At 49.1% G+C, this 26,222-nt stretch overlaps 2 protein-coding genes across 3 annotated transcripts; both read left to right on the top strand.

Annotated features, from left to right (window-relative positions):
* Nucleotides 1–16,205: 16,205 nt before the first annotated feature.
* On the top strand, nucleotides 16,206–18,960 carry CLDN14 (claudin 14). 2 transcript variants are annotated; one of them, XM_024758287.1, is made up of 2 exons: nucleotides 16,312–17,026; nucleotides 17,412–18,960. In XM_024758287.1, exons 1-2 carry the CDS (start codon nucleotides 16,320–16,322, stop codon nucleotides 17,752–17,754), a joined length of 1,050 nt encoding a protein of 349 aa, XP_024614055.1. In that variant the 5' UTR covers nucleotides 16,312–16,319; the 3' UTR covers nucleotides 17,755–18,960. The 2 variants fall into 2 exon arrangements, with proteins under 2 accessions (XP_024614056.1, XP_024614055.1); XM_024758288.1 differs by having other exon boundaries at nucleotides 16,206–17,503.
* A 5,794-nt stretch (nucleotides 18,961–24,754) lies between these two features.
* LOC112408697 (MICOS complex subunit MIC10-like) lies at nucleotides 24,755–25,200 on the top strand. The gene is made up of 2 exons (XM_024758450.1): nucleotides 24,755–24,943; nucleotides 25,153–25,200. Exons 1-2 carry the CDS (start codon nucleotides 24,755–24,757, stop codon nucleotides 25,198–25,200), a joined length of 237 nt encoding a protein of 78 aa, XP_024614218.1.
* Nucleotides 25,201–26,222: the final 1,022 nt, after the last annotated feature.

The following is a 26,222-nucleotide window of genomic DNA, read 5'->3' as shown; positions in this document are numbered from 1 at the left end:
TGGTTGAGACTCCGCCTGCCGATGCAGGGGACACGGGTTCATGCCCCGGTCCAGGAAGATCCCACATGCCGCGGAGCGGCTGGGCCCGTGAGCCATGGCCGCTGAGCCTGCGCGTCCGGAGCCTGTGCTCCGCAACGGGAGAGGCCACAGCAGTGAGAGGCCCGCATACCGCAAAAAAAAAAAAAAAAAGAAATCAAAGGCAGTTGTGAATTAAATGTATGACTTGTAGCCAAACCATCCCAAAAGCAAAATTTTAAAAATAATTTCAAAAACTCCCAGCATAAAATTATAGGTAACGTGGGTGCATTTTAATATATAAGATGTAGTGGGAAACCTCTAAATAGAAGAGGATCAGGGCCTATGAATGACCCTGAACTAAAGATGATCTTGTTTAAGACAGTTATTTCCAGAGAAGAGACTAAATAAATAAAACTATGTGGATTTGGGTTGTCAACCCTCAGTGATATTTAACAGACACTTCTGAACCCCTGCTCCAAACACCCAGCCACAAAATGCTCCCATCTCTGTCATCCCAAGCCCGTTGCCAGGGACACAGGGACAGGCTCAGGTCCACACGCAGGGCCATTCACCCACACCTGAGTTCCTTCACTGTGTCTTTTTCTAAGCACCAACCAGAGCCACACAGATTGAGGAACTGCGGAAGGAACCCAGGAGCCGAGCTGCTGCCCTTAGAGCATCTGTGATGGAGTTGATGAGGAAGGGACAGATGTGTGTGACAAGTTAGTTGTGGTTCTCAGCCACTCTGGATCCCAGCCCGGTCCGCAGCACACTGGAAGTAGCTGGAGGCATCCCAGCACGGCCCAGTTCCCTCGGCCAGCCTTGTGCGCAGTCCTAGCTTTCAGAATAACACTCCCAGCCCCACTGGGTTCTCAAGTCATACCTGAACGTCCCCCCAAAGCCACCTTCTTCATGATGTCTCTCATCTCAAAGTAATTGCAATCCATTCCTTTTGCCACCTGTGCCCGGGACCCACCCAGCTCACACTCCCCACGACAGACATCACCCAACCACCCATATCTGCAATTGTAGCCAAAAAACGAAACAAAAAAGAGTTGCACATTGATCAAAACTCACTGGCATGCGCCCAGAGCCCCCAGCAGCCTGCAGGGTGAGAAATTCTGTGTTGCTCGATAGCACAAAAGTCCAAAGCAGCGTGGAGACAACGGCCGGGTGACGGGCTCAGAGCAGGCTGGGTGGGAAGAGGAGGGGCTCCGTGTGGGTCACCAGCAGGGATTGGGCGGCCTGCTGGGGGGTCATGAACAAGGAAGTGGGGAAACGAGGATGCAGAGAGTGGGCCAGCGGGCCGGGCTGGACCGCAGATGGCCTTCAACCCCCGGCAGGGCAGTCCAGGCTTCGTCCTGCCGGTCCAGGAGAGTCACCAGAGGGTGTTTCAGGGAGGAGATGACAACGCTCACATGTATCAGGCATTTTTCCAAAGTGCAGAGATGACATTTCTGGTTGGTCCTGAATGTCTGCCTTGGCCCCGCAGTCTTACCCTGTGCGTGGGGCAGTTGGATGGTTAACTCCTCCAACCGAATGACATGTGTGCCCACGCAGGCCCTTCCCAAAGGACCCAGTAATTGTCTGGTCACTAGCCTCTCAAGTGCCCTGGCCTTGAAGCTTCCAGTCGGTGGAAGAGGGAAGACTGGAGGGTGGCAGCATCCCTGGGGAGTCCGTGGGTCACGCCGCCCGGCGCCCAGCCCATTCCCAGAGCAGCCAGGGACCTGGTGAGGCAGCTGGGTCGCCAGGACCTCTGCATGTGGGTGTGAGACGAGGCGACAAGTCGGGAGGGTTTGGGGTTGGTGGCCGTCGTTTGTCCGGGGGTCTGCGTGCGGGCGGGGTTTCTCCAGGTGGGTGACATCACCCCCTGCAGAAGGGCACCTGGGCCTTGGGGGCCCTGGGGAACCCAGCACCAGGTATGGGGACAGCCAGCCTCCAAATGAGCCAGGAGGGACAGAGTCCATTTCCTGAGCGTTTGGGCAGAACTCTTTCATCGCTGGCGGGGCCTTGGGCTGGGAGGACCGGATCTGTGGGTGTCGGGAGACGGTCAGCTTGGGGCACTTGCTGTCACTGCCCCTCTGTGCACTGTGAGGGTCCAAAGCCTCCAGACACGGGAGCCGTATCCTCCCCCCAGCCTTCCCCCTCCCCCCAACGCACACAGACACTGGAGAAGGGGAGGGAAAGTGCTAGCTCTCTCTTAATGAGGGTAAAAAATGGTACCGAAGAGGGGAAATCCCATGCAATCTGATCCGTGAGTTGATCCTTCAGCTACCTTGAATCCCACACCCCCAGTGGCTGCTGCGGGCTTCCCAGAATGCACGGGAGGGCTTTGGGCTGAACGTTCCCACCGAGAGATTTCATTCCTGCCGCTTTCAAGGCCAAAAATCTCTCTGATTTTTTTTTTTTTTTTTGATGTGGACCATTTTTTTAAAGTCTTTATTGAATTTGTTACAATACTGCTTCTGTTTTATGTTTTCTGGTTTTTTGGCCGCGAGGCATGTGGGACCTCAGCTCCCCGACCAGGGATCAAACCCGCACTCCCTGCATTGGAAGGTGAAGTCTCAACCACTGGACCGTCAGGGAAGTCCCAAGCCAAAAATCTCTTAATCACTAAGCTTAAAGTCTTGGGAAACCAGAGCACAACCCTGTCATCAAGTTCTCCCAGCATCTCAGCTGCTGGTCTCCTGCTGGGTTGGCTTCAGTGGAGTCGGACCAGATTTATCTCTAATAGTGATAAAACTTCAATAGCACACACCTTGCCTTACTGGGTGTCCTTCCTCACAGGGCTTACAGGTTTATACATATATTATCTTAGCATCTTCTAAACAGCTCTGGGAAGCAGCTGTTACGATGTTGATGGTCAAGTGAGTCATATACGGCTGAGCTGTTTGCCCAAAAATCAGTCTGAGCGGAAGCCAGCCTCCATTCTTATCTGGCTCCATCTGCTTTGCAAATCTCTAAAGCTTACCGTGCTTGACTTATCCATCTATATCATAGGACCAATGCTTCTTAAGCATCTGCAAAGATATCTATAAAAAGGAAGAGACAGTTTCTTCCTTCAGTGCCGTGAAAATATTACTATATTTCCTGCTTTCCAGTTAGTCTTTTTTTAAAGGTCAACAAAATCGAATACATCAAAATTTTTGGTTTTAAAAAAACATTTTCTTGCTTATATCAGAGGATATCTTGCATGACGCAGAACAAGAAGTCTGAAAGCCTATTTTCAAGGCTTCTCCTGATGTCTTTTTTAAAAATTCGGACAGTCAATCTTGCCAGTTCAGGAGTGATTCCTGGCACTTTTAAACTCCAACATTCCTCCCTCCAGCTGATGTTCCTAATTCTCACTCCGGGGCAAGTCCTTACACTGTCTGCAGGACAAGCGGCTGCCAGAGTCATAGGCCTTTTGCTGGGAGGCCAACAGCAGCCAGCCGTGCCCAGGAATTTTCCACGGGGGTCTATTTGCTGGGAGGGCGCCCCGAGCCTGCCCTAAGAGACCCTTCCCCCGTGGGGCGAAGGCAAGAAGGGAGCAGATGGGACTCCCATACCTCATCCTCTTCTCTCCCTGGGGCTGGGGTCCCCCGCCAGGGTGCAGGGAGGCTATGAGCAGAGTCCCTGGGGTGAAGACCCAAGCCACCCAGAGGCAGCGGTTCACCCTGGACTTGGATGTACACACACACACCCACACACCTACAGCTTCCCCGGAGCAAGAGAGAAATGGAAGCTGAGATTGAGAACCCCGGGTCTGTTTCTGTTGGCCGCCTCTCTTGGGCACAGGAGACCAGCAATAGCTTTGTTTTCCAAAGGCTGCTCGTTGGCAGATATTTACAGAGACATCTGGGCTACACTTAAATGAAGAAAAAACAAACATATGAAACCGTATTTTTCTTTCTGCAGAACACTGCAGAAGTGTCTCTTATTCCTTTCAACGTTCAAATTAGATGTACTCTTTGGTTTAAGGGAGGAAAGTCTCAGCGTCCAGGCTGCATGGGCCTGCCACCTGTGCGGCCGCGTGGGACCCTGGGCTGGGGAGGGCGCCTGCCTGGTTTGATGCTCTGCAGTCACCATCTTGAAATTCTTAATAATTTTTGAACAAGGGGCCCCATGTTTTCATCTTGCACTGTTTCATCTTCAAGGCTCTCATGAGGGCTTCTGCAAGCTGAACTCTCAGACCTGACCCAATTCATTCTAAACTTCTTAAACGTTTTCAAAACACATACATCAAAGTAGCACTGGCCTCCCTCCAGGACTGACCCCTACCGTGTTCTTGCCACTGCGAGTATCACGCTTTGGATCCAGCGAGAGTTCTGTTTTCAAGGGCCAGCCAGGAAAATATAAACACCCCGTGGGGTACCTTCTTGGCCGATATCAACACATGAGGTGGGCCGAGTGCCCAAGAGGGACTGAAAGAGGACCCAGCTGGTAAGAACAGGTTTGGGTGGAGGGTGAAGTGCTGGGAGGGCAGGAGTCAGATGGCAGAGGGGTGAACAGGGAATCTGCCTCTCTCTAGATGCTTGGCTGTCAAAGAAGAAGTATGGGGGTAGATGGAGGTGCGGGGTCAAGGATGGGTGTGGGACTCGAGCACAGGTACGACTTGTGGATGGAGAGGACGTTCTGACGCAGAGGCGGTGTGAGGGCAAAGGCTTGTGAGTAGATGAGCCCAACTGTCCCCATCTTGGGAGACCCCAGAGAAGGCCCGAAGTCAACCGGCAGAGCCAGCAAGCAGAGCAGACGTTGGTACTGTGACTCTTGGCTAAACAGTTTCAAACTGGTTTTTTTTTGTGGGGTGGGTGGGTGGATTTTGGTAAATTTAACTTTGTATTTCTTTTTTTTTTTTTATTGTCCATTGACAATGTTATGTTAGTTTCAGGTGTGCAGCAAAGAGATTCAGTTATACATATACATGTATCTATTCTTTTTCAAATTCTTTTCCTATTTAGATGATTACAGAGTATTGAGAAGAGTTCCCTGTGCTAGACAGTAGGTCCTTGTTAGTTATCTATTTTCAATATAGCAGAAACTCTTTTAAAGCTCCTGATAGGACCTTTACTAGTCACGTCAATTAAAGACAGCGGTTCTCAGACCTGGCTGTACATCCAAGTCACCCGGGGGTGTGAGCGGGGCTCCAGAGTCCCCATATGCAGCCCCACCCCAATCAGTGAATCGTGCTCTCTGGGGTGGCTGGGGCATCGGGGTCTTTTTAAAGCTCTGCAAGGGATGCTGACGCACTAGAAGAGTGGACAGCTGCTGAATTCGGGTTCCTTGGCTGGAATACGCAGAGCTGGGGGACCAGGAGGGTGAAACCAGAGCAGAGCTGCCTCCCACCTGGCTGAGGTCCAGACACCTCTCACACACACCAGGAAGCTCCCTTCCTGCAGAGACCTGCCCCACAATTTACTTGTCGAGTTATCTGGGGTCACGCATACCAGCACGCAGTGTGTGCGCTTCCCGGCTAGGTTCTGGTATAATTCCTCTCCCCTGTGTCTCAGAGTCTATCCTCAAAAGTGCAAAGCTACCATCTTGCATTTCTCTCCCGCTCTACAGAGAAGAACAGGGTGTCGAGGGACAAGGAAAGAGGGTGGCTTATGAAAAAAACGATGTTGAAGACTGAATTCTGGGAACAATATGTGTATCACACGGCAGTCCTGTGTGTGAAAGACATAAAGGGCAGAACTGAGAGCTCGGCCAAGATTGACTTGACCGTGACGGACAGGGTACTTAGCAGGCATTCAACTTGTGTGCCGTTCCTCTTTCTGGCCCTGCTTCTCTTTCTCTCACCTTCACGGGCAGAAAATAAGTCAGTGATCAGGGAGATGTAACCTCTCAAACAATAGTGAAACAATCAGATCACAAACTGCTCTAAGGAAGTCATGGTGGTTCCATATCCACGGTGGTCGTTTTCTTCCACCCTCCCCGGTGGTCCCATACTTTCCCACTGTCTACTCTACTGCTCACCGTTGCCCACCAAGGTCACAGTGACACGTCTCCCGGTCTCCGGCCACCATCTCCTGTCCTTGCAGCTCATTCCTTCCCATCCTCCCTTCCCTCCTCCCCAGCATCACCCACCATTACACTAACTCCTCTGTGTACACACCAATCTCCCTTCCACTCTCCCTTCACCATTTCTCCTAGAAAAATCCCCACTGAGTTGAGTCCAGCCCTTTGCCCCCTCCGGGGCCATATGGTCCCGCTGACTGTGCTGGAGAAGGCTGTCCAGCGGCTCGTGGTCACTGAAGCTTCATGACCACTGGCTTCACACGGGCATCTCCTGCTGACCTTGTCTTATAAGGTCCACTGAGCTCCCGTTCTCCGAGGCGACCACAGCATCCCTTGTCTCTCCACTCAAACCTTCAACACCTTCTCCCCCATCTTCCTTCTCAACACATCAGACTGCTTCCTCTTTCCCTGAGAAAATTGGGATAATCTGAGAACATTGCCGACTGCTCCCTGCCACGTCCCCCAGGCTCCCCGCGTTGGCCTCCTTCCTGCTCCGGTCTGAACTGGCCTCTCCAGTTGTGTGCACAGGTCCCTCCTGTGCTCTGTTCAAGGACATCTCCTCAACATCGTCAATGTTTCCCTTCCTACCAGATCATTTCCAAAGGCAGGCAAACGTGCTTCGGGTTCTCTCATCTTCAAATCAGCAACAGAACAAAACAAAGGTCCTCTCTTGACCACACATCCCGTTGGCAGAGGTGCTTAACTATTTTGTTTTTGTTCTTTTGTTGTTGAGGTTGCTGTTGTTTACTGGGCTGTTGTTTGTTTTGCCTTGGATCCCTTTGGCAATCTAGTGAAGCCTATGTATCTCTTCTCCAAACAATGCTTTTATTTATTTATTTTAGTATTTATTTATTTATTTGGCTGCATCGGGTCTTAGTTGCGGCACGCGGGATCTTCGTTGTGGCGTGCGGGCTTCTCTCTAGTTGTGGCTCGCGGGCTCTAGAGCGCCCGGGGTCAGTAGTTGTGGCGCACGGGCTAAGTTGCCCCGCGGCATGTGGGATCTTAGTTCCCTGACCAGGGATCAAACCCGCGTCCCCTGCATTGGAAGGTGGATTCTTTACCACTGGACCACCAGGCAAGTACCTGAACAGTACTTTTAAATGTATAAAATAATACGCAGGGTTATAAAGGAAACCAATTATATTGAAATACAGTTACCGAAATATTTTTAAATCATTTTGTTCATAGTAACTTATGTGATTCTCTATCAACGCATTACATTACCAGACCTTATAACTACCATAGTTTTGAAATAGCAACGATGGTAAATGATCTGCAACACCTGTAAAGCAATGCAAACTCTGAGTGATTCCTATCGGTGATCAGCTCACAGGCACCGTTAAGATCGCTGTAGGTGGCTGCCTTTATTCATAACACAAGGACAGGCTTTTCAGGGAGAAGCTGATGAAATAAATCATGCAACTTTTTTTTCTATCCAAGTTGACAGGTACCCTGAATTCTATGGGCCCTGGACCCCAGATTAAGAGCCCCCACCCTACAAACTGCTGCGTCATCTCCTGGTTCCCCTTGATGGTCCAAGTCTTTGAAGGAGTTCTCTGGGCTCATTATGTCCTGTGCCCCTATCCCGACCCTCTGTTGAAGCCACTCCCATCATGCTGCTGAAACTGTGCTGGTCAAGGCCTCCAATGCCCTTCCTGTTGCTAACCATCATTTCCATGCTCAGAAGACGTGATTTATCTGATGATTTGACACTCCCTCCAACTGGGATCTCTGTCATCGCTCACCGCTCTCCCTCTGGGCTGTCTCCTCCCTCCCGGCCACTCCCTGGGCCCATGGCTGGTTCCTCCTCAGCACGCCCACCTCTGATGTTGGACGGTTCCTGCAATCAGTCGTCAGGCACCTGTTCCTCTACAGAGGAGTCTACACTCACTCCCTAGGGGCTCTTACCCAGTCTCACAGCTTGCAATCCTGTCTCTCTCTTTTTTTTGGTTTTGTTTTGCGGGATCTTATTTCCCCAACCAGGAATTGAACCCAGGCCACGGCAGTGAAAGCACCAAGTCCTAACCACTGGACTGCCAGGGAATTCCCTCGATCCTGTCTCTATGTTGTTGAGTCCCAAGTGGACTTCTCCACTTCTGTGCCGTCCCCAAACTCTGCACTTATACATCCAACCACAGTATCCCCCTCCCCACCCTGGGTGGGGATAGCCATCTCAACCCAGCATGTCTAAAACAAAACTCCTCTTGTCTGCCCTCACCCTCCAAACCCAGATCCTCCCACGTCCCACTGTCTTCACCCTCAATAAATGGCAACTCCATTCCTCCAGTTGCCCAAGACCTTGGAGCCATGATTGACCCCTGTCTCTCACACCCCACAGCTAAGCCATCAGCAAACCCTACCTGTCTCACTTCCAAATGTATCTGGAAACCAACCTCTTCTCAGCATCTACCTTTGTCACTGCCAGCATCTCTCACCTGGGTGATCACAGGACTCTCCTATTAGGATCCCTGGTTCAGCCCAGGTGTGACCTTGGACAAGTTACTTAACCTCTCTAAGCCTCAGTTCCTCCGTCTGTAAACAAGGACAACGACATGCACATCGTAGATCTGTTGAAGGATTAAATAAGTTAGCGCCAGTGGAAGCACTTAGCACAGGTCTGGCATATCACAAACACTCAGAACATTTAGCTGTGATTGTTTTTATCCTTATCATTAATAACTCACAGCTTCTGTGCACCTGGGCTTGAAAGGCTAAATTTACAGAGAATGAGCATTAAACATCATTTTTTAGCTGTATTTTATTTAGCATTTGTAAGTCTCAGTCTTATGTTTTCATTTGACACCATATTTTTAGTCACTGCTATATAATCCCAGTTCAGTGCTCAAATAAATCATTTTCACAGGCTTACAAAATCCATCAGATAGTCATCTTGTTCATGGGGGTTTCCAGCCCAGCTGAGACAATGTCCTGTTACTTCATTTCTGTTTTGATGTAAGTCCTAAAGGGAGGTCCCACTGAGCTCTACTGGATTTCCAAGGGAAAGCCTGGGCAACCATCTGAGTTGTCTTATCCAAACCTGCCGGCACCCCAAATTTGGGTTTTTATGGTCTGTGAAACCAAAACATGTTGATTTAAGAAAACCAGACATCCAGCCTGAAAAGGTCTGCCATGTCTCTGGATGCACCCCAGACAATTACATACAAAGTGGAGAACTGAGCCCCTCAAACCCTTTGGGGGATCGGTGGATTCATACACTTTTCCAGTCTGGAGAAGCTGAGTCATCTGATCACCGTATGGGTTACTTACTGTAGTTGGCACTCGCTCTTGAGTTTTTACAGCTACAGAAGGCCTTCCAAATTCTTCTTTCCCTGTGTTCTCTCCCTCTCCCTGGATTCTATCCTCCACACTTTCAGACATGCAGCTGACCGATGCCTTGCTGTTTTCTGTGGCGGATGTGAAGCCATCAGACCATGCTCAGTGCCTGCTCTGGAAGGGAACGCACTTCTCATGTTCAGACATGAGTGTTTTTTTCTGTACTCCCCTAGGCCACCATTCAGTGATCCCCTGCATTGGTTTACTAGGGCTGCCATAGCAAAGCACCGCAAACTAGGTGACTTAGAACAATAGAAATGTGTTCTCTCACAGTTCTAGGGGCCAGAGGTCCAAAATCAAGGGGTCATCAGGATTGGTTCCTTCTGAGGGCCGTGAGGAACCATCTGTTCCGGGCTTCTCTCCTAGCTTCTGGTGGCTGCTGGCCCTCCTTGGCACTCGTTGGCCTGTAGCAGCATCACTCCAATCTCTGCCTCCGTCTTCATATGGTGTCTTCCCTATGTCTTTGTCTTCACATAGCCGTCTTCTATAAACACACCAGTCTTATCGGTTTAGCGATATACCCTACTCCAGTATGCCCTCATCTTAACTAAAAATTACCTCTGCGGTGACCCTATTTCCAAATAATAAGGTCACTTTCTGAGGCATTAGGGGTTATGATCTCAACATACATTTTTGGAGAGACACAATTCAACCCGTTGCATCCCTTATATAAAGACTTCCTAGAGAACACTTTAACTATTAGTCATCTAATCATCATTTAACACTTTTGAAAAAAACCTTACAACCTATGGGGTGTTTTTTGCTTTTCTAATATTTTTCTTGCACAGATTTTTAGTCACCTGTCCCCTGAAAAATGAAAACAACATAGCAAAGCAAATTTACACAGCTATCTTGTCAGAAAAAACACGTATGCAAAGGCACCAGGGTTTTTTATTCAATGAAATTCAATCATTTCATTTTAACATGTTGATCTACTGCATTTTTAATGGATTTGAATGAAATTCTGGTGAGTTGAAATTAGAGAGATAATGCCTCCTGGGAAATGGTTTAGAATTTTTATGGTCGTGGTAACTTAAGCTTGTAGTTTTCACTAAATCAATAGTTGGTTCAATCTCGTTGAGTTGAAAACAGCCTCTGCAAGCAGTTAACCACATACCATGGTTTTCATACAGTATTAACACAGGCTTTTCCCCAAACCAGCTCTTGTGATGAGAAATAGATTTTTCTTTACTCATCCAAAGTAGAGGGGAAGTTTTAACCTATAAATCGTCATTTCTATATGATTTGTACAAGATATCTCACATTGGTTTTCCTGAATAATATTAGCAAGCCCCAACTACCATGGCAGTAATAAGTTAATTATATAGTCTTTCTGTCTCCGCCTCATGGAAAGACTGCAGTTCTTCCACACCGTGTGTAGATGGCATAGAAGTCCTCATAAATTTAAAATACAGATGCCCGCCAGCCTGAAAAATAACCCAAGGAACGTTACAGAAAGCTTGGAATAATATGGAAGGAAACTTCATTTTTAGAGCCAAAAGACCCACAGTCCAGCCCATCCTAAATGAATACGAAATGGTTTTTCCAAGGTATTACTTGATCACTTTGTCATAATTCTTATATATTTGTATAAAAAGATGTACTAAAATAGCACCTCTGGAGTATACCTAAGCTTCTAGGAAAGAGATCCACTCACTTTGTACACATGTCATTTAGGAATTACTGGCTGGAGTTATCCTTTACTGATAGAGCATAAAGGTCCTTTTTTCTTTTCTCCTGTTGGGTAGTGTTGGTAACGTAGCTCATTTAGATGAACCCAAATCTCCCTTGAGTTTATCCTTAGTTCCCAAGGTCTAGCATTTATGAAATATCTGAACTACTGATATAATGGGGCGACAAGGAGGACATGACAGGTTTTGGTGACATTTTTTATTTTATACTGGAGTAGAGTTGATTAATAATATTGTGTTAGTTTCAGGTGTTCGGCCAAGTGATTCAGTTATACATATACATGTATCTATTCTTTTTCAAATTCTTTTCCCATTTAGATTATTACAGAGTGTGGAGCAGAGTTCCCCGTGCTAGACAGTAGACCCTCGTTGGTCATCTTTTTTAAATATAGCAGTGTATACACGTCAATCCCAAACTCCTGATCTATCCCTCTCAGCATTACAACTTTTTGAACCAGACATTTTCTTCAATTGTTGAACATCAAAGTTGAGGCAACTCTGCATTCTTTCAAAGTCCAATGACCATCTTCCTTAAAATGCAGCTCTTGGGCTTTGCTGGTGGCGCAGTGGTTGGGAGTCCGCCTGCCGATGCAGGGGACACAAATTCGTGCACCGGTCCGGGAAGATCCCACGTGCCGCGGAGCGGCTGGGCCCGTGAGCCATGACCGCTGAGCCTGCGCGTCTGGAGCCTGTGCTGCGCAACGGGAGAGGCCACAACAGTGAGAGGTCCGTGTACCGCAAAAAAAAAAAAAAGGCAGCTCTTCATTTTTCCGATAAAGCTCTAGGAAACAAAGTCCCAGCTGTCTCCACAGTGGATCCAACACGTGTCAGGAGGCCGTGGGGCAGCCATACATGGGATGGCCCATTCTCAACCGGCTCTAAATCCACTCCAACTGCAGGCTGGTCAGAAGCTGAAATGAGGTTCGAGAGGCCAAATCATCCAACTCTTCTGCCCAGGTGGTTGTGGGTATAGAACCTTCCACACACCTGGCTGGGGCCCTGTCTCTCAAGGTACAACCTGCTCCTGCCCCGGGGCTGACATTCCATTCAGCAGTGTGTGTGGAAAAGACAAAGGACACACGTGTCCATAGCAGAGCTCTTCATTGTAGGGGCCGAGGGACACGGGGCAGTAGAGAAGCAGGAGCTGGGCTCGGGCAAACAACCCATCTGTCCCCCATCCCGGTGAGGCTCTCCCCACCGGCCACTGCTGTTGAAATGATGCCTAATTCAGAGGCAAAGCTCCAAAGTTGACACAGCTGGGGTCCAGGCAGGCTGGAAGAAAATCCACCATGTGCTCTGGGTTCCTGCCTCGTTTTCTTTGTTTTGTTTTGTTTGTTTTGAATTCCTTCCTTTAAAAAAATGTAGCTCATGGATAACAGAGGAAGGAGACAACATAAAAGTTTATATGGAAAAAAAAAACCCTCGCCTTTCAGATCTGGTGCTCATAAAACCAGATCCAGTGTAAGGGGGCCACAGCAGCCCTGGTGCTTTTCACAGCTGCCCTTCACAGATTTTCACATTAGTTTACAGCCCGGGGTTTGCTGAGACTCTACTGGGGGCACATCAGAGCATCTTGCTGGCCGTCCTACTCGCGCTCATTCAACCCTCCTCAAAATCAAAATTACCTTTTTTTTTTTTTTATTAATCAACCCTATCTCATCATTGCTCCATTAAACTTGCAACAGACTTCCATCCTCTAAGTCCACTTGCCAAAGTGATTTGACTTTAAGCTGTCCTTTGGCAAGGTTGGGGGAGGACGTCTCCAGTCAAATAAGCTTAGGAGATGCCACATGCGAGACTTTTCTGGGAGATTCCCAATTATGTTTGCATATTACCAGCGATGAGAAGTCCTACAGTTACCCGATTTTCTCCAACCTAGCTGGCATTTCTGTCTTCCACGAGACTTCCTGCCAGCATGGCGTCCTGAGAAGCAGTCACTGGGAAGGACTGCCCTAAATTCTGCTCACAGGTGTGACAGCCATACACTGCCCACCCTGGAGCGTGCTTCGGGGGCTCTGTGAACCCAAACACAAGGCCCAATGTCCATTCCTGCAATGCGTCGTCTTGTTACACGCAGCCCCACCCACCCAGCCTGTCGAGGTCTTTTTTTGGACCCTGATTCTTAGACCCATATTTGTCTTGGACGCCCATCTCTCTAGCAAATGTTTCCACGAGCACACGCACGTCTGCAGGAAAAGGGCAGCCCGTGGACAAAGCCAACTGCAGGCCAGCTGGACCCTCCAAGCGCTGCCCCTGCTGGAGGCCATGCTTGGGCAAGTTCCTTCCGAAGCATCAGCGATGAGTTTTATGTGGTTTCCAAGGAGATTGGTTCGCTTGAGGTTGTTTTTCCATCGAATGGCCCCAAAGTGAAAAGTGGTTGCTGGGAAGTTGAATTATGACCTAATACCAGTAGCAGCTGCTGGTAACTAGGGGGAAAGGGGTGGGGGGCTGGGGTCTGGGAGTTGGGGGCTCATTAACGCTCACTTCTTAAATTAGCAAATCCTTCAAGCACAAGTTTAAATATAGCAACCTAATGGTTTCTAAAATTAGCAGCAGTTGTTCTCCATAAATATTTAGACAACCAATAAACTTCTGGTCCACTTCCCTAGACTAATGGGGTCAGCAGGCTTAGCTTTTATGCCACATTCTTTAGGCTCAGTGGGCTTAATGATTGACCTTGACAAGCAAGAGCTGTGAGGGGGCCTCAGAAGGCCCCGGCCAGGGACAGACAGCAGGGCCACCAGGCTGGAAGTGGCCTTCAGGCGTTACTGAAAGGATCTCAGAGGCCACCTGGAGAAATCCGCAGCTCCACGCTCCCTGGAGGAACCGACCGTCCTGGTTTTCCTGGGACTGTCCCAATTTCAGCACTGAAAGTCCCTCACCCTGGCCACCTGAACCGCTGTAAAAGGACATCTTCGGGGGGGAGAGTCAACTTCCCCAGGATACACCGAGGACCCCACCCCTAGGCCCTCACGCTAACTTCAGTCCTACTGCGTTCGGAAAGGAAGGATTAACCGGGGAAAATACTAGCCAGGCCAGAAAAAGAAACTTCACCCCTGCACCCAGTTTCCCCACGTGGAAAACAGGGGAGGTAACAGCTGCTGCTTCACTGGGTAGCTGTGGGGAATAAACTGGGAGGCACGTGTGAGCGCTCAGCCTAGGGCCGAACATCATTCAGGCCCAGTAAACTGGCGCTTTCGGTGTCAGCTCTGCTCGGATGCCCAGTGCATCCAGGAGTTGGGCGGTGGCAGCTCTGGTGCCGCACATCAGAGCGGCCCGCTCTGTGGGCCCCGCCGTCTGCCCGGCGGTGACCACAGGACAGTTGCCCCTCCCTGGGCAGCAGGGACTGTGGGGTCTCCCCCCGCTGCCCCGCCCCGCAAGCCCAGCACCTGCACTGACTGCTTGCTGAATGGAGGGAAGAAGGCTTCCTAAGGAAAGACAGCTTCGCAAGACGCATGTGGCCGATCAGCTGGAGGTGTGAGTGAAGAACGCAGGGTCCTGAGCAAACGGTCATTTTTAGCATCAGCAACACCCCCGAGCTCGTCCCCCACCCCCCAGACCACTGATGTCCTGTCCAGCACCACGCTGTCTCACCGGTATCTCGTTTGTCTGTTAAGCCGGACAGATCTAAAGATGATCTCCAATGCCTCCAATGGAAGCATCACCCGTTACTCACCAAATCCCTCATCGTGATTTAGTGGGAGATTTCTTTACAGTGGACCCAGGATTAAAGCCAAGAGGGCCTGGGGCACCCCAAAAACCGCTCGCAGGAGAATCTGCATTGGGCGACGCCCTCCCGGCCCACTGTGGCTACCTGCAGCCCTTCCTGTGCTTAACTGCTGAACACTGCTCCGAGAAAGAAGGAAGAAGTGGGTTTTGCCTTGCGAACTCTCACCAGTTTGGGTCGCTGAAGTGACTTGGCACCAGCAGAGAAGCTTCCCTTTTCCTCCCTTCAGAATCAGAAGACACTCTGGGGCCACGAAGTCCAGCTCCCTCGTTTGTTTGTTTTTTTGTGGTACGCGGGCCTCTCACTGTTGTGGCCTCTCCCGTTGCGGAGCACAGGCTCCGGACGCGCGGGCCCAGCCGCTCTGCGGCATGTGGGATCCTCCCGGACCGGGGCACAAACCCGTGTCCCCTGCACCGGCAGGCGGACTCTCAACCACTGCGCCCCAGGGAAGCCCCCAGCTCCCTTGTTTTGAAGACAGAGAGGCCCCGAGTCACGCAGAGGGTGGGATTCTCTTCTTCTGCCCCTTACTCTGCTCCCAGCAGCAGAGAGGAGCTAGTGGTGTCCACTCGGGCAGTTCTGGTCTCCCTTCCTTTCCCCCTTCCTTCCTCTCCCCCTTCCATCCTCCTTTCCTCCCTCCCCCACTCCCCGACTCTCTCCTTCCCCCCTCCCAATATTTCCCGAGTATCCCCGATACGCCTGGCACTACACACCACATACGTGCTGGGTCCTTTTCCCCAAGAAGTGTTTGAGATTTTGCCATGGTTACAATGTTCAGTAGCAGCCTGTCTTGTAATAAGCCCACCCCTCTTCAGAGTGGTGTGAGAGGAGGTACCCGGCCCGCAGGGGAGGGTCACTGGTTCGTGGTCCTGGCTGCAGCACCTAAGGAGTTGATGACCTTGGTCATTCCTCTCCCCTGGCGTCAGTGGATAATCTCTAAGGTCACATCTGGGATTCTGGAAGGCAGCGTCTGACCCGCCTATGGTGCCAAACCCCCTCCTATGAGCACATAGGGAAGTCTCCCACTTTCAGAAAATGTTTCATCCTGACAGGCAGTCTAAGCTATCTTCTAAGTCATAAACAGCATACGCCTTAAGACCTGCCGGTCCATTTGTTGATTTAACAACCTTAGTGATTACTGATCAAACAGAATGAAGTGAGACTCAAATGCAGCAGTGTCTGAGGGTAGACACAAGACAAAACTTCCCACATGGGGTTGGTAAGTACTGAGAGAAGTGGGGTCTCTGGAGTGTCCTTCCCTGGGGTCCCGGGAAAGCACAGCCCAGCCAGATGTCGGCTGTCACCCCTCCTAGCTCTGGCCTTCCAGGGAAAGCGTCTTAGGCGAGCCGCTCGTTCGTTCACCCAATCAAGTCTCAGAAACTACTTTTAAAAACATGTTAATCGTGGTACCAACTGCCTATGGAAATCGCCGTTTCGGCGGCAGAAATAAATGCATCGAGATAATCGTTAACCCGTTTCCTCTCCCCCCGCCCCGCCTCCCGGCTTCATTAGGACTCCTGCGGGCGCCTGAGCGAGCGGCAACCGCCAGCAAGGTCATGGCCAGCGCAGCCGTGCAGCTCATGGGCTTCCTGCTCAGCTTCCTGGGCATGGTGGGTACACTCATCACCACCATCCTGCCGCACTGGCGCCGGACGGCGCACGTGGGCACCAACATCCTGACGGCCGTGTCCTACCTGAAGGGGCTGTGGATGGAGTGCGTGTGGCACAGCACGGGCATCTACCAGTGCCAGATCTACCGCTCGCTGCTGGCGCTGCCCCGCGACCTGCAGGCGGCCCGCGCGCTCATGGTCATCTCCTGCCTGCTGTCGGGCGTGGCCTGCGCCTGCGCCGTGGTCGGCATGAAGTGCACGCGCTGCGCCAAGGGCACCCCCGCCAAGACCACGTTCGCCGTGCTGGGCGGAGTGTTCTTCATCCTGGCCGGCCTGCTCTGCATGGTGGCCGTCTCCTGGACCACCAACGACGTGGTGCAGAACTTCTACAACCCGCTGCTGCCCAGCGGCATGAAGTTCGAGATCGGGCAGGCCCTGTACCTCGGCTTCATCTCCTCGTCCCTGTCGCTCATCGGCGGCACGCTGCTCCTCCTGGCCTGCCAGGACGAGGCGCCCTCCAGGCCCTACCAGGCTCAGCCCCGGTCCGGCACGGCCACCGCGCCCTCCTACCGGCCCCCCGACGCCTACAAGGACAATCGGGCCCCGTCGGCCACCTCGGCCTCGCACAACGGGTACAGGCTGAACGACTATGTGTGAGTCCCCACGGCCTGTCCCTCCCCAGGCCCCCAAGAGGCGCCGGGACCCAGGCTGCCGACCGCTTCAAGGTCCGGGCACCAAGTTTACTTCTGGGCTGCTTTGGTGTCCAAAGGAATAATGTGAACCTGAGGAAATGGGCTTAGGATGAAGGGAAGGCGGGGAAAGAAGTTGAGGAGAAAAGCGCTACATACCAAAGACTAAAAAAAAAAAAAAAATCCTTCCTGATTTTGTATTTATTATATGTATTTCTGTGGGTGATTTAATGACAGGTGAATAAAAAGCGACTTGGGAGTTTGGTCAGTGGGGTTTGTTTGCAAGCCAGGAATAAACCTTTTGGATGAGGTTGTCTCTGAAACTGACAATATCCGTGTCTGTTTCCAGACCCTTCTTCTTGTCTGCTAAGATGCTGGTAACCATAGTCAGCACACCTCCGGGCTCCGCCCACCCAGGACAGGAAAATCAGAGGAGGGCTGGGCGGATGTTCATCCAGAAGATGCTGGAGCAACGTCACCAAAAACTGTCGCCCTATCCTGGCTCCATCTCAGAGGCAAGGCAGGGAGTACAGGGCTTCCTTGAAAAAGAGATAATTGCCATACGCCGCAAAAGAAGGACAATGTCATTTTCGACCGGTGAGCAGTTGGCCCCCACTAGCGAGGCAGCAAAAGTCAGAAGAAAAAAAAGGCAAAGTGAGACACGCCTGTTCGCTTGGCTCTCCAGGCATTGACAAGAGGCCCAGTTAGGAAGGCTGCTCACCCGAAGCACAGAATGTCACTGGCTTCTTTTCTGGGAATAGAAGTATGATGGCAGCTGACATCAGAGCAGGTACAAGGGCTGCTCACTGCTCCTTGAGCTGGAAAGAACTGCTGCGAGGGCCAGGTGAGGCCTGACCTCTTTAAGGACACTGATGTTGCTTTCGGGGCTGTGATCTAAATCTGACACACACACACACACACACACGCTGCTCCCCCGTTAGCCCAGGGCGTCTGTCATGCCTCTGCCCCAGCCTCAGGCTGTGAACACGGAAGGAAATAACCCTGCCGTGTGGAAGGGCTGAGTCCGAGGTCTGCTACGTGAAGCCCCACCATTCTCAAGGGGTCTTAGAATAGGACCACCAAGGGCTCCATCTGTCACTGTCTGCAGGGAAGCCAGCCACAGAGGGTTAGCCACACGTGGCTGGGCTTACTGGCGTGGCGTGGCCTGGTGAGACTCTGGCCCCCGGGGATCAGGGAGGTGGAAGGGGAGGCTCCCGGGCAAGGATTAGGAGGTCAGACGGGCCTCAGCCCTGCAACTCTGGATCCAGCAAGGCTGGAAGTTGCTTGATCTCCCCTGACTTCATGCCTCCCCCTGACCGGGTCCTCCGGGCCACCGAGATGGTGACAAGAAGCCCAGCTGCTACGTGCTTCCCACGTAGGCAGAGGCTCTCACCAGTAATGTGCGTACACCCCACGATCCTCTTCTGATTCCTTTAAGCCTCACCAGTTACACCTCATAAACTGCACCATTGATGAGATCTAGCAACAGGAGAATCTTCTAGCAACATTGAAAAGTCAGGGTTTAAGGAACAATCCTACACATACATATTTCTTTTCTATTTTGTGCTGACCTCTAGACCCCAAGCAACAGGGGCCGCTTCTGTTTGGAAGGAGGGGGTACCACACGTTTTAGCCTCTGTCTAGCCCCGCAGAAGCTAAGAGGGCTGGGATGTGCCATCCTATTTAGGTCAGGGATTTAGATCAGAAAGGTCATCATTTATTTATGATGAAACAAGCAATTTTAACCTACTCTTTAAATTATAAAAACAAATCTGAATCTATAAAGAAGAGAAACAAAAGCTTCTTAAAACGAAATGATATTCTGTCAGTCCTTACTTGATGGTCACAATCTAGAATGTGTTTAGTGAAGTTATTCTAGTTAATAGACCGATTACAAATTTAAAGATAAAATAGCTTTTTAAAATTTGAAGTATAGTTGATTTACAATATTTTATTAGTTTCAGGTGTCTAGCAAAGTGATTCAGTTATATTTTTTTCAGATTATTTTCCACTATGGGTTATTATAAGATATTGAACATAGTTCCCTGTGCTATACAGTAAATCCTTGTTGCTTATCTATTTTACGTATCGTAGTTTGTATCTGTTAACCCCAAACTCCTAATTTGTCTCCCCCCTTCACTTTGATAACCATAAGTTTGTTTTCTGTGTCTGTGAGTCTGTTTTGTATATAGATTTGTTTGTATTTTTTTTTAGATTCCACGTAGAAGTGACATTGTATAATATTTGTCTTTGTCTGACCTACTTCACTTGGTATGATAATCTCTAGGCCCATCCGTGTTGCTGCAAATGGCATTATTTCTTTCTAAAATAGCTCTTATCAAACTCTTTCTCTGAATTCTGTCACTACTAAAGTAAAGTATGTTCCTGTCTCCTACTCAGGTGAAAGACTAATAATAATAGTGATTACAATTTACTAAGCACTTACTATGTTCCAGGAATACCTTTTACTTACTAATTTGGTCCAAAGAGATACATGAGAACCCAATGAGATAAATACTCGTTTTAACCCCATTTTACAAAGGAGGAAATCAAAGTGCATAGAGATTAAATTATTTGCCCAGGGTCACAGAGCTAGTGAGCAAAAGACCCAGGATTTGAACCCAGACAGGTAAGCAGGGAGGAAATACATTCACTCAAGTAGAAGCATGACCTATAAGCTAATTAATTTCATGTCCAGACTATTTCCAAATAGTTAAGTGAATTGTTTCATGACCATATTTAGTTCTTTCTAGAACCATCACTCCACAAAGCTTCTGTTAACTGGGTTCTGGCTGGATTAGAGGAAATGTGATATCAGACCCATAGGTCCAAGTTTGAATCCCCATAGAAAGCAGGAAGTGACACACAGGAAGTGACACACGGATGGCTCTGACCTACAGCTGGCCCACCAACTGTAGGAAGTAGATTCCAAATAAGACGTTCATTCCCTCCTTCAAGATATAGGGTGTAAGAACGCTGTTCCCAGTTTCCTCTGGCTCTTTTGCTCTCATTCACCCCTAAGACAAGAGCTCAGGTCCTGTGATCCCCTTCTTCATCACATTACAATCACCAGGGCCATCAGGTAGATGCCTGCCTCTGCCCATCTCTTTGGGACTAAGGCTGTTTTGAACAAAGTATGGTCTCCTTTCGAGGTACAACATGTAACCCCAAATTTCAAAATAAAAAGGAAACATGAGTCAGCTTCTGATGTTTTCCAGGAAACTGTTGTCATGAATGTAAATTACAACATGATCCTCACGGGATAAAGAATGCTGTATGTCTTTGCTTCCCTAAATCAAATCCAATTTGGCTCTGATCCAGAGGTCTAAAGCCAGCCACGTTTTCTTGTTCCCTCCCCAGCATTTAGGAGGGCTCCGGGCCCCAGCACGAATGGAGGCCCTGGACTTGGGGAAGGGGTGAGGCCCAGCCTTTAGTCCTTGGGGTCACTCTGGTTACCTGCTGACTGCCAGGTGCTGGTTCCTTCACGGCCTGGGGCCCCTGATGCTGCTCCCAGGCCACAGCCCACCACCCTCACAGTCACCCATGTCATGCCCCAGCCCCTCCCAGGCCGTGTGTGTGAATGGGCACTTCTACCCTGAGGAACCCTTAGTCCCAGGCTCAGTCTCTGGGAAGCCACTTCCTGAAACGGATCCACGCCTCTCCTACACTCAAAGCACCAGAACGTCCCCCTTCTTGGATAAGACACCCTGATTGCTTTCCTGGGTTAAGTCTTTTGAAATCAAAAGGCTCTGAAATCCCCCAGAGAATCCTACTTTCGTAGCAGTCACTGTTGCCCTAAGTGGAAATAATTTGAAAACTACGGCACATTCATCATTTGTATAATAGTCCATTACTTGATAGTTATAAACCAAAGATGGGGCCAGGATCTGCACCCTAAATGCCCAGCCCCAAAGCCCCAGAGCGTTGCCACATGCCTCCCTGCTCCTCCCTGCCGTGGACCCTCTGTGCTTGTTTGCTTCCAGGTAGAGGGAACAGCGTGGATGGTGGCAGTCGGGCATGAGATGGAGATCTGGACTAAGAGGCAGCCGTGGAGGTGGGAAGAGGTTGGGACGTGCCTGAAGGTAGAGTTGATCAAATTTACCGATGGCTTGGTTGTGGGGTACAAAAAGAAAGAGGCTTAAATGTTGATGCCAAGATTTGGGACTGGATCAACTGGAAGAATGGGTTCGCCGTCTTCCGAAAGAAGGAGATTCTGGAAAGAAAGTGTTCTGGTAAGGTAGATTTTGTTTGTTTTCCATGTGTTTGGTCTGAGCCGCCTCAGGTGGAGATGGCGATCGGGGCCCTTAGATGTGTGAAGCTGGAGTTGAGGGACAGATTAATGTGGGAGCCTCAGCCCAGGACACAGTTAGCCATGCAGCTAGAAAGGGTCTCAGGGGACGTGAACACAGATAAGCCAAGGGCTGCTGAGGGTTTCACATTCGAGGCTGGGAGGATGGGGGTGTCCAGCAAGGCAACCAGAAGAGGAACACCCCGTGAGCAAGGAGGACCAAACTGGGAGGTTCTGGAAGCCGAGGAGAAGGGAGCGGTGTTCAGTCACCTCTTTCTACCTTCCCAGTAACTTAGGCAGTATCAGCAGCTGCATTGAACAGATGAGGAAATGGGGCTTCGGAAAGAAAGGCACTGGCTGAGGACTGCTCCATGGACGGAGTAGACTGCTGGGCAGGGAAACTAACACACATTAGAAAATTCTCATTTCCGGTCTGTAAGGTCGCAATAACGCTTACAGAAAAACATGCATGTTCCTGCTCTTTCTGCGTAAACATTAAGACAACCCTAGTTACAGATTTTTCCTTGGAAAATAGAACGGGGTCTTCTCGCCGAGGTTTATACTATGCACCCCTAGAGAGGTGTGGTGATTATGGACTCACCTCAGATTAGTACTTTTCATATAAAGGGAAAAAGGTAAATGTGTACGATTTCAAGAGGAAACCATTATACTGAAATGTGTTATCGAAATATTTCAAAACGATGGTATAGTAATATTTGTGCTCCTTTACTAAGGCACAAAATGACATTATCCAGCAGGGGAAGTCTAATAAATACTGCAATTTCAAAGCAATAATAAGCATAAAGGATATTTTAAGAAATTTGCAAGAATTTTAATTTGATGTGAAAATATCTGTAATTTTCAAAGTTACTAGGGTTGAAATACCAAAAAAAAAAAAAAAAAGTAAAGCAACTTGCTCAGGTGACTTGAAGACACTTAAAGCCCCCTGAGGATGAGAAGACATTCATGCGACCGGAAGTTCAATTTTCCTTCTGCATGTAAGCGAGAGTTCATTAAAATAATCCCTCATTGCTCCCCGGGGACCCAGAGGTTGTTAAGTGTGTACATCTGGGGTGGGGACTGCAGGGTGAAACTGAGCCCCATTCCTAAAGGCAGCAGAAGCCCGGGTCCTCCGTTAACTCTCAGAACATCCCTTCCTCTATGTGTCCGATGAAGACAGTGATAAACCTGGAACTTCTGTCATTTGCGCAGGAAGCGCCATCTCAGTGCCCTGAGGGGGTGAATTGTACCTCTCCTGTCAAAAACCAAAATCCAACCGAGTAAATTTGAAAGATCTAATCGGTTTTATTAGGCGATTCATGAGTTAGGCAGCATCCCAGCTAGCAACTAGAAGCATGCTCAGAGGGACTGTACATAATGGAAGGCTTTTACAGGAAGAAGGATGGAGTGAGGGAGCTATTAGCAACAGAAAAGAAAGGATTCTTTTTAAGTCAGTGTATCTTTGTGGGGGGGCGATGACAAGGGTTTGTGGGTTTTTTATTTTTATTGGAATATAGTTGCTTTACAATGTTGCGTTAGTTTCTACCATACAGCAAAGTGAATCAGCTATACATATACATATATCCCCTCTTTTTTTGGATTTCCTTCCCATTTAGGTCACCACAGAGCATTGGATGACAAGGGTTTGATCACACAGATTGCCTCTTCTTCCTCTGGGGAGGGTTTGAGGGGAATGAAGAGGACCCACGTGATGGTGCTGACCAGCTTTGGTATCATGGGCTTTTAGCACAAGTGATGCTATCTGGGGCCTGTGGCTTTCCTTTTAACACCCCAAAGGCACTGTTCCCATCAGTGATAAACCGAACAGGGAGCTCCTCCCGGTGGCCGGAGAAGCACCAGGCACCTGATACCCAAGTCGTGGGTTTCAGGCCAGGGACCACTAGCTGCGGTTTACTTGGTCCTCTCACAGGAGGGATGGAGAGGCAGCTTGCTAAACCAAAGTAGGCCGACAGCAAAGGCAAACCCATCACACGTTTCTTATTCAGGAAATGTCCATTTCAGACAAATGAGATTCGAGCTGGCAATGCTCTGAGGCTGAACAGTCAGTGTGGGGAGCGGGGGCAGCAAGATGAGGATGTCCCGGTGGAGGGGCTGGAGTTGGGGACAAGTGAGGGAAACAGGTTTAACTAAGACTTCGAGGATTAAAAGGGAAAGCCACCTCGCTTCTGTTATAGTACCCTCACTCCCACCCAAGAGACACAGGAGTGTGTGTGTGTGTGTGTGTGTGTGTGTGCGTGTGTGTGTGGTGTGTCTGAGTCTGTGAGAGAGAGAGAGAGAGAGAGAGAGAGAGAGAGAGAGAGATTGAAATCTGAGGTCCTGTAATATTTGAAGCCTTTTCTTGAATCAAAAAGCACAAAGCCATTTTCTGGGCAAGTACCCAAAGAAAAACACAGAAATTTCATTCTAGTAAATTATTTTAAAGTACCACCAACTGGCTTTCACAGGTGTGTGTGGCGGGGGAAAGGCATTAGCAAACAGCCCATTTCCTGCCTGAGAAAGGCCAGTGGAGGTCACCCTGTCAATCAGGGAGGACCCAGCCCCTGGGGGCGGATCACCTGGGATGACGATGGCACCTCTTGCTGTGCCAGCTTTGCCCCAGCAAAGCTCAGCACAACATACTCCTTAATTCTTTTCTCCTAAGGGACTTTCTATTCGATAGCTCGCCACCCTCCCATCCCTGCTGAGTAAATGATTGACAGGCTCGAGCTTTCCATCCCACCAGGGCTCCTGCAGCTCGGGGGAGGTCTGGGGCTGTTTTAGTCAGCCCAGGCATTTTTCCAAAATAAAGCATTTGCATAGGTTTCCTATCCAGCATAATAAATAGCAAGAAGCCAGGACTTAATCACTGGAGAGTTTTGGTCTAGTGGCTTCACCAGGTGTCTGGGGAAGCTGGCACCTGCCTTGGGGAAGAGCTCATTGTGACCTTGCTGAACATGGGCAGCGGGGTCCCGGGACAGTGAAGAGGTTGTGGGAAAGGAGAGACCCAGTGATGCACTTGGGAGTCCTTGAGCCCCGCCCTCTGCCCAGACAACCCTCTCAGCAGGAGGGATGGTCTCTTTTCCATCCATAGCTCCATAGATATTTCTGCCATGAAATTCATCATTCACCTTTGTAGGCGTTATGAATTGCTCTATAATACCCAAGCGTAAGAATAACACCTGCCTTTGCTTTTTTTAAAAATCAAATCTGGTTCTGTTTCAACCACAATGAGATACCGCTACCTGTGAACACCTAAAAGTTAAAGGATTGACGATATCAAGTGTGACGGTGGTGGTGGACACAGCTGAGAATACAGGTGGAGAGTCTACAGTTAAGAAGAAGGGCCCCAGGGGTTTGAGCGCAGGGCCCAACGGTCCGGAAAGCTGGAACTGAGGGTGGGGAGCATGTCGGATTCAGAGCTCAGCAGGAAGTGGGACCGGTGCTTGGCAGATGCCATCGGGAAGATAGGTACTGGTTTTGGCTTAGGACTTGTTTTCTCACTCACCTTCTTTAAAAGAAGAATGTGGCCATTAGCCTTTGGTTCTGGAATGGGGTTGGGAATGGTCTGCTCCAACTGTCAGCATGATTTTCAGGCTCCATATATATATATATTTTTTTTTTTTTTTTTTTTTTTTGTCAGTTGAACACATTTTAATACATTTAAGTGGCATTTTAACCTCTTTTATTTTTATTTTTTTATACAGCAGGTTCTTATTAGGCATCCATTTTAAACACATCAGTGTATACATGTCAATCCCAATCTCCCAATTCATCCCACCACCACCACCCCCTGCTGCTGCAGGTTCCATATCTTCTACATGGAAAATATGTCAAAGAGCAGCAGCAGTGACTTAACATCTGAGAACATCCCAGTGGGAGGGAACGGGCAATCACGTTGATTCCTCAGGAATACTGAAGCGCCCTGGAGTAAGCTGACACTCTTTTGGAGCAATGTTATCAGTAATGCTTTAAACTCCAGCACACTGTTTATGTATTTGAAACCAAGTCTGTTTCTTGTTTTGTATTTTCTCTCTGGAAATTGCAAGGAGGTGGTCTTAAAAGAAATAAATTAAACAAAAATAGGCCAAAAAAAAAAAAGAAAAAAAGATGGACCTGACCTAGGGCAGACCCTAGGGATATTCAACATGAAGGCCGACAAAGAGCAGAAGACGAGGAAGAGGAGAGTGGAGGTGAAAATGCCAAATGCAAGGGGGTTACTTGTTTATTGACTCCCCCCAGCCCTACCACACACATACAGAAGGTTCTCCTCAAGCAAATGAACAAACTGTCTGGGGAGAGAATGATTACCTGGGAAGAGGCAGGTCGTGTAGGTGTCAGCTTCTACTTCAGGCATTTGAGAAGTCCTTGGGATAAAACCAGCTTCCTATTCCATCTGGGTAAAGGGAAGCTTTCCTCTCGATAAACCCAGCTTATGTAAGTAGCACTCCCTGCCAGTTTCTGTATTGCCTTACACTTCAGAGAAGCACCAGACATTTGAGGAAAGTCTGCAGCATGAAAGAGAGAGAAAAGATAAACAAGGAGAAAAAACTGACACCTGAGAAAACTGATAGTTCAGGGAAGAGAAGAGAAGGTTTTAAAATCTGTATTCTCTATTCTCAGAGAATTCAGGATGTTATTTCATCCATCACAGCAGAATGCCATGAGAAAGATGAGAAAGTGGAAAAGGCTCTCAAGTTAAAAATTTTCTAATATTACATTTTTAACATTTAAGTAGAGGGATTGGAACATATAGTAGAGAAAATGTTCCAGAGTGTAGCAAAGATTAAAATACAAACAAAAGGGCACCATGAACTAGAAAACATCGTATAAAATGTATGAAAGACACAAAACATCATTGTAGGAGGTCAAACA

The sequence above is a fragment of the Neophocaena asiaeorientalis genome, unplaced genomic scaffold (genome assembly GCF_003031525.2).
Source record: "Neophocaena asiaeorientalis asiaeorientalis breed wild unplaced genomic scaffold, Neophocaena_asiaeorientalis_V1.1 scaffold45, whole genome shotgun sequence".
In the NCBI taxonomy this organism is placed as follows: Eukaryota; Metazoa; Chordata; class Mammalia; order Artiodactyla; family Phocoenidae; genus Neophocaena; species Neophocaena asiaeorientalis.
The sequence above is the reverse complement of the archived record's forward strand: the minus strand, read 5'-3'. Positions and strand labels throughout refer to the sequence as shown.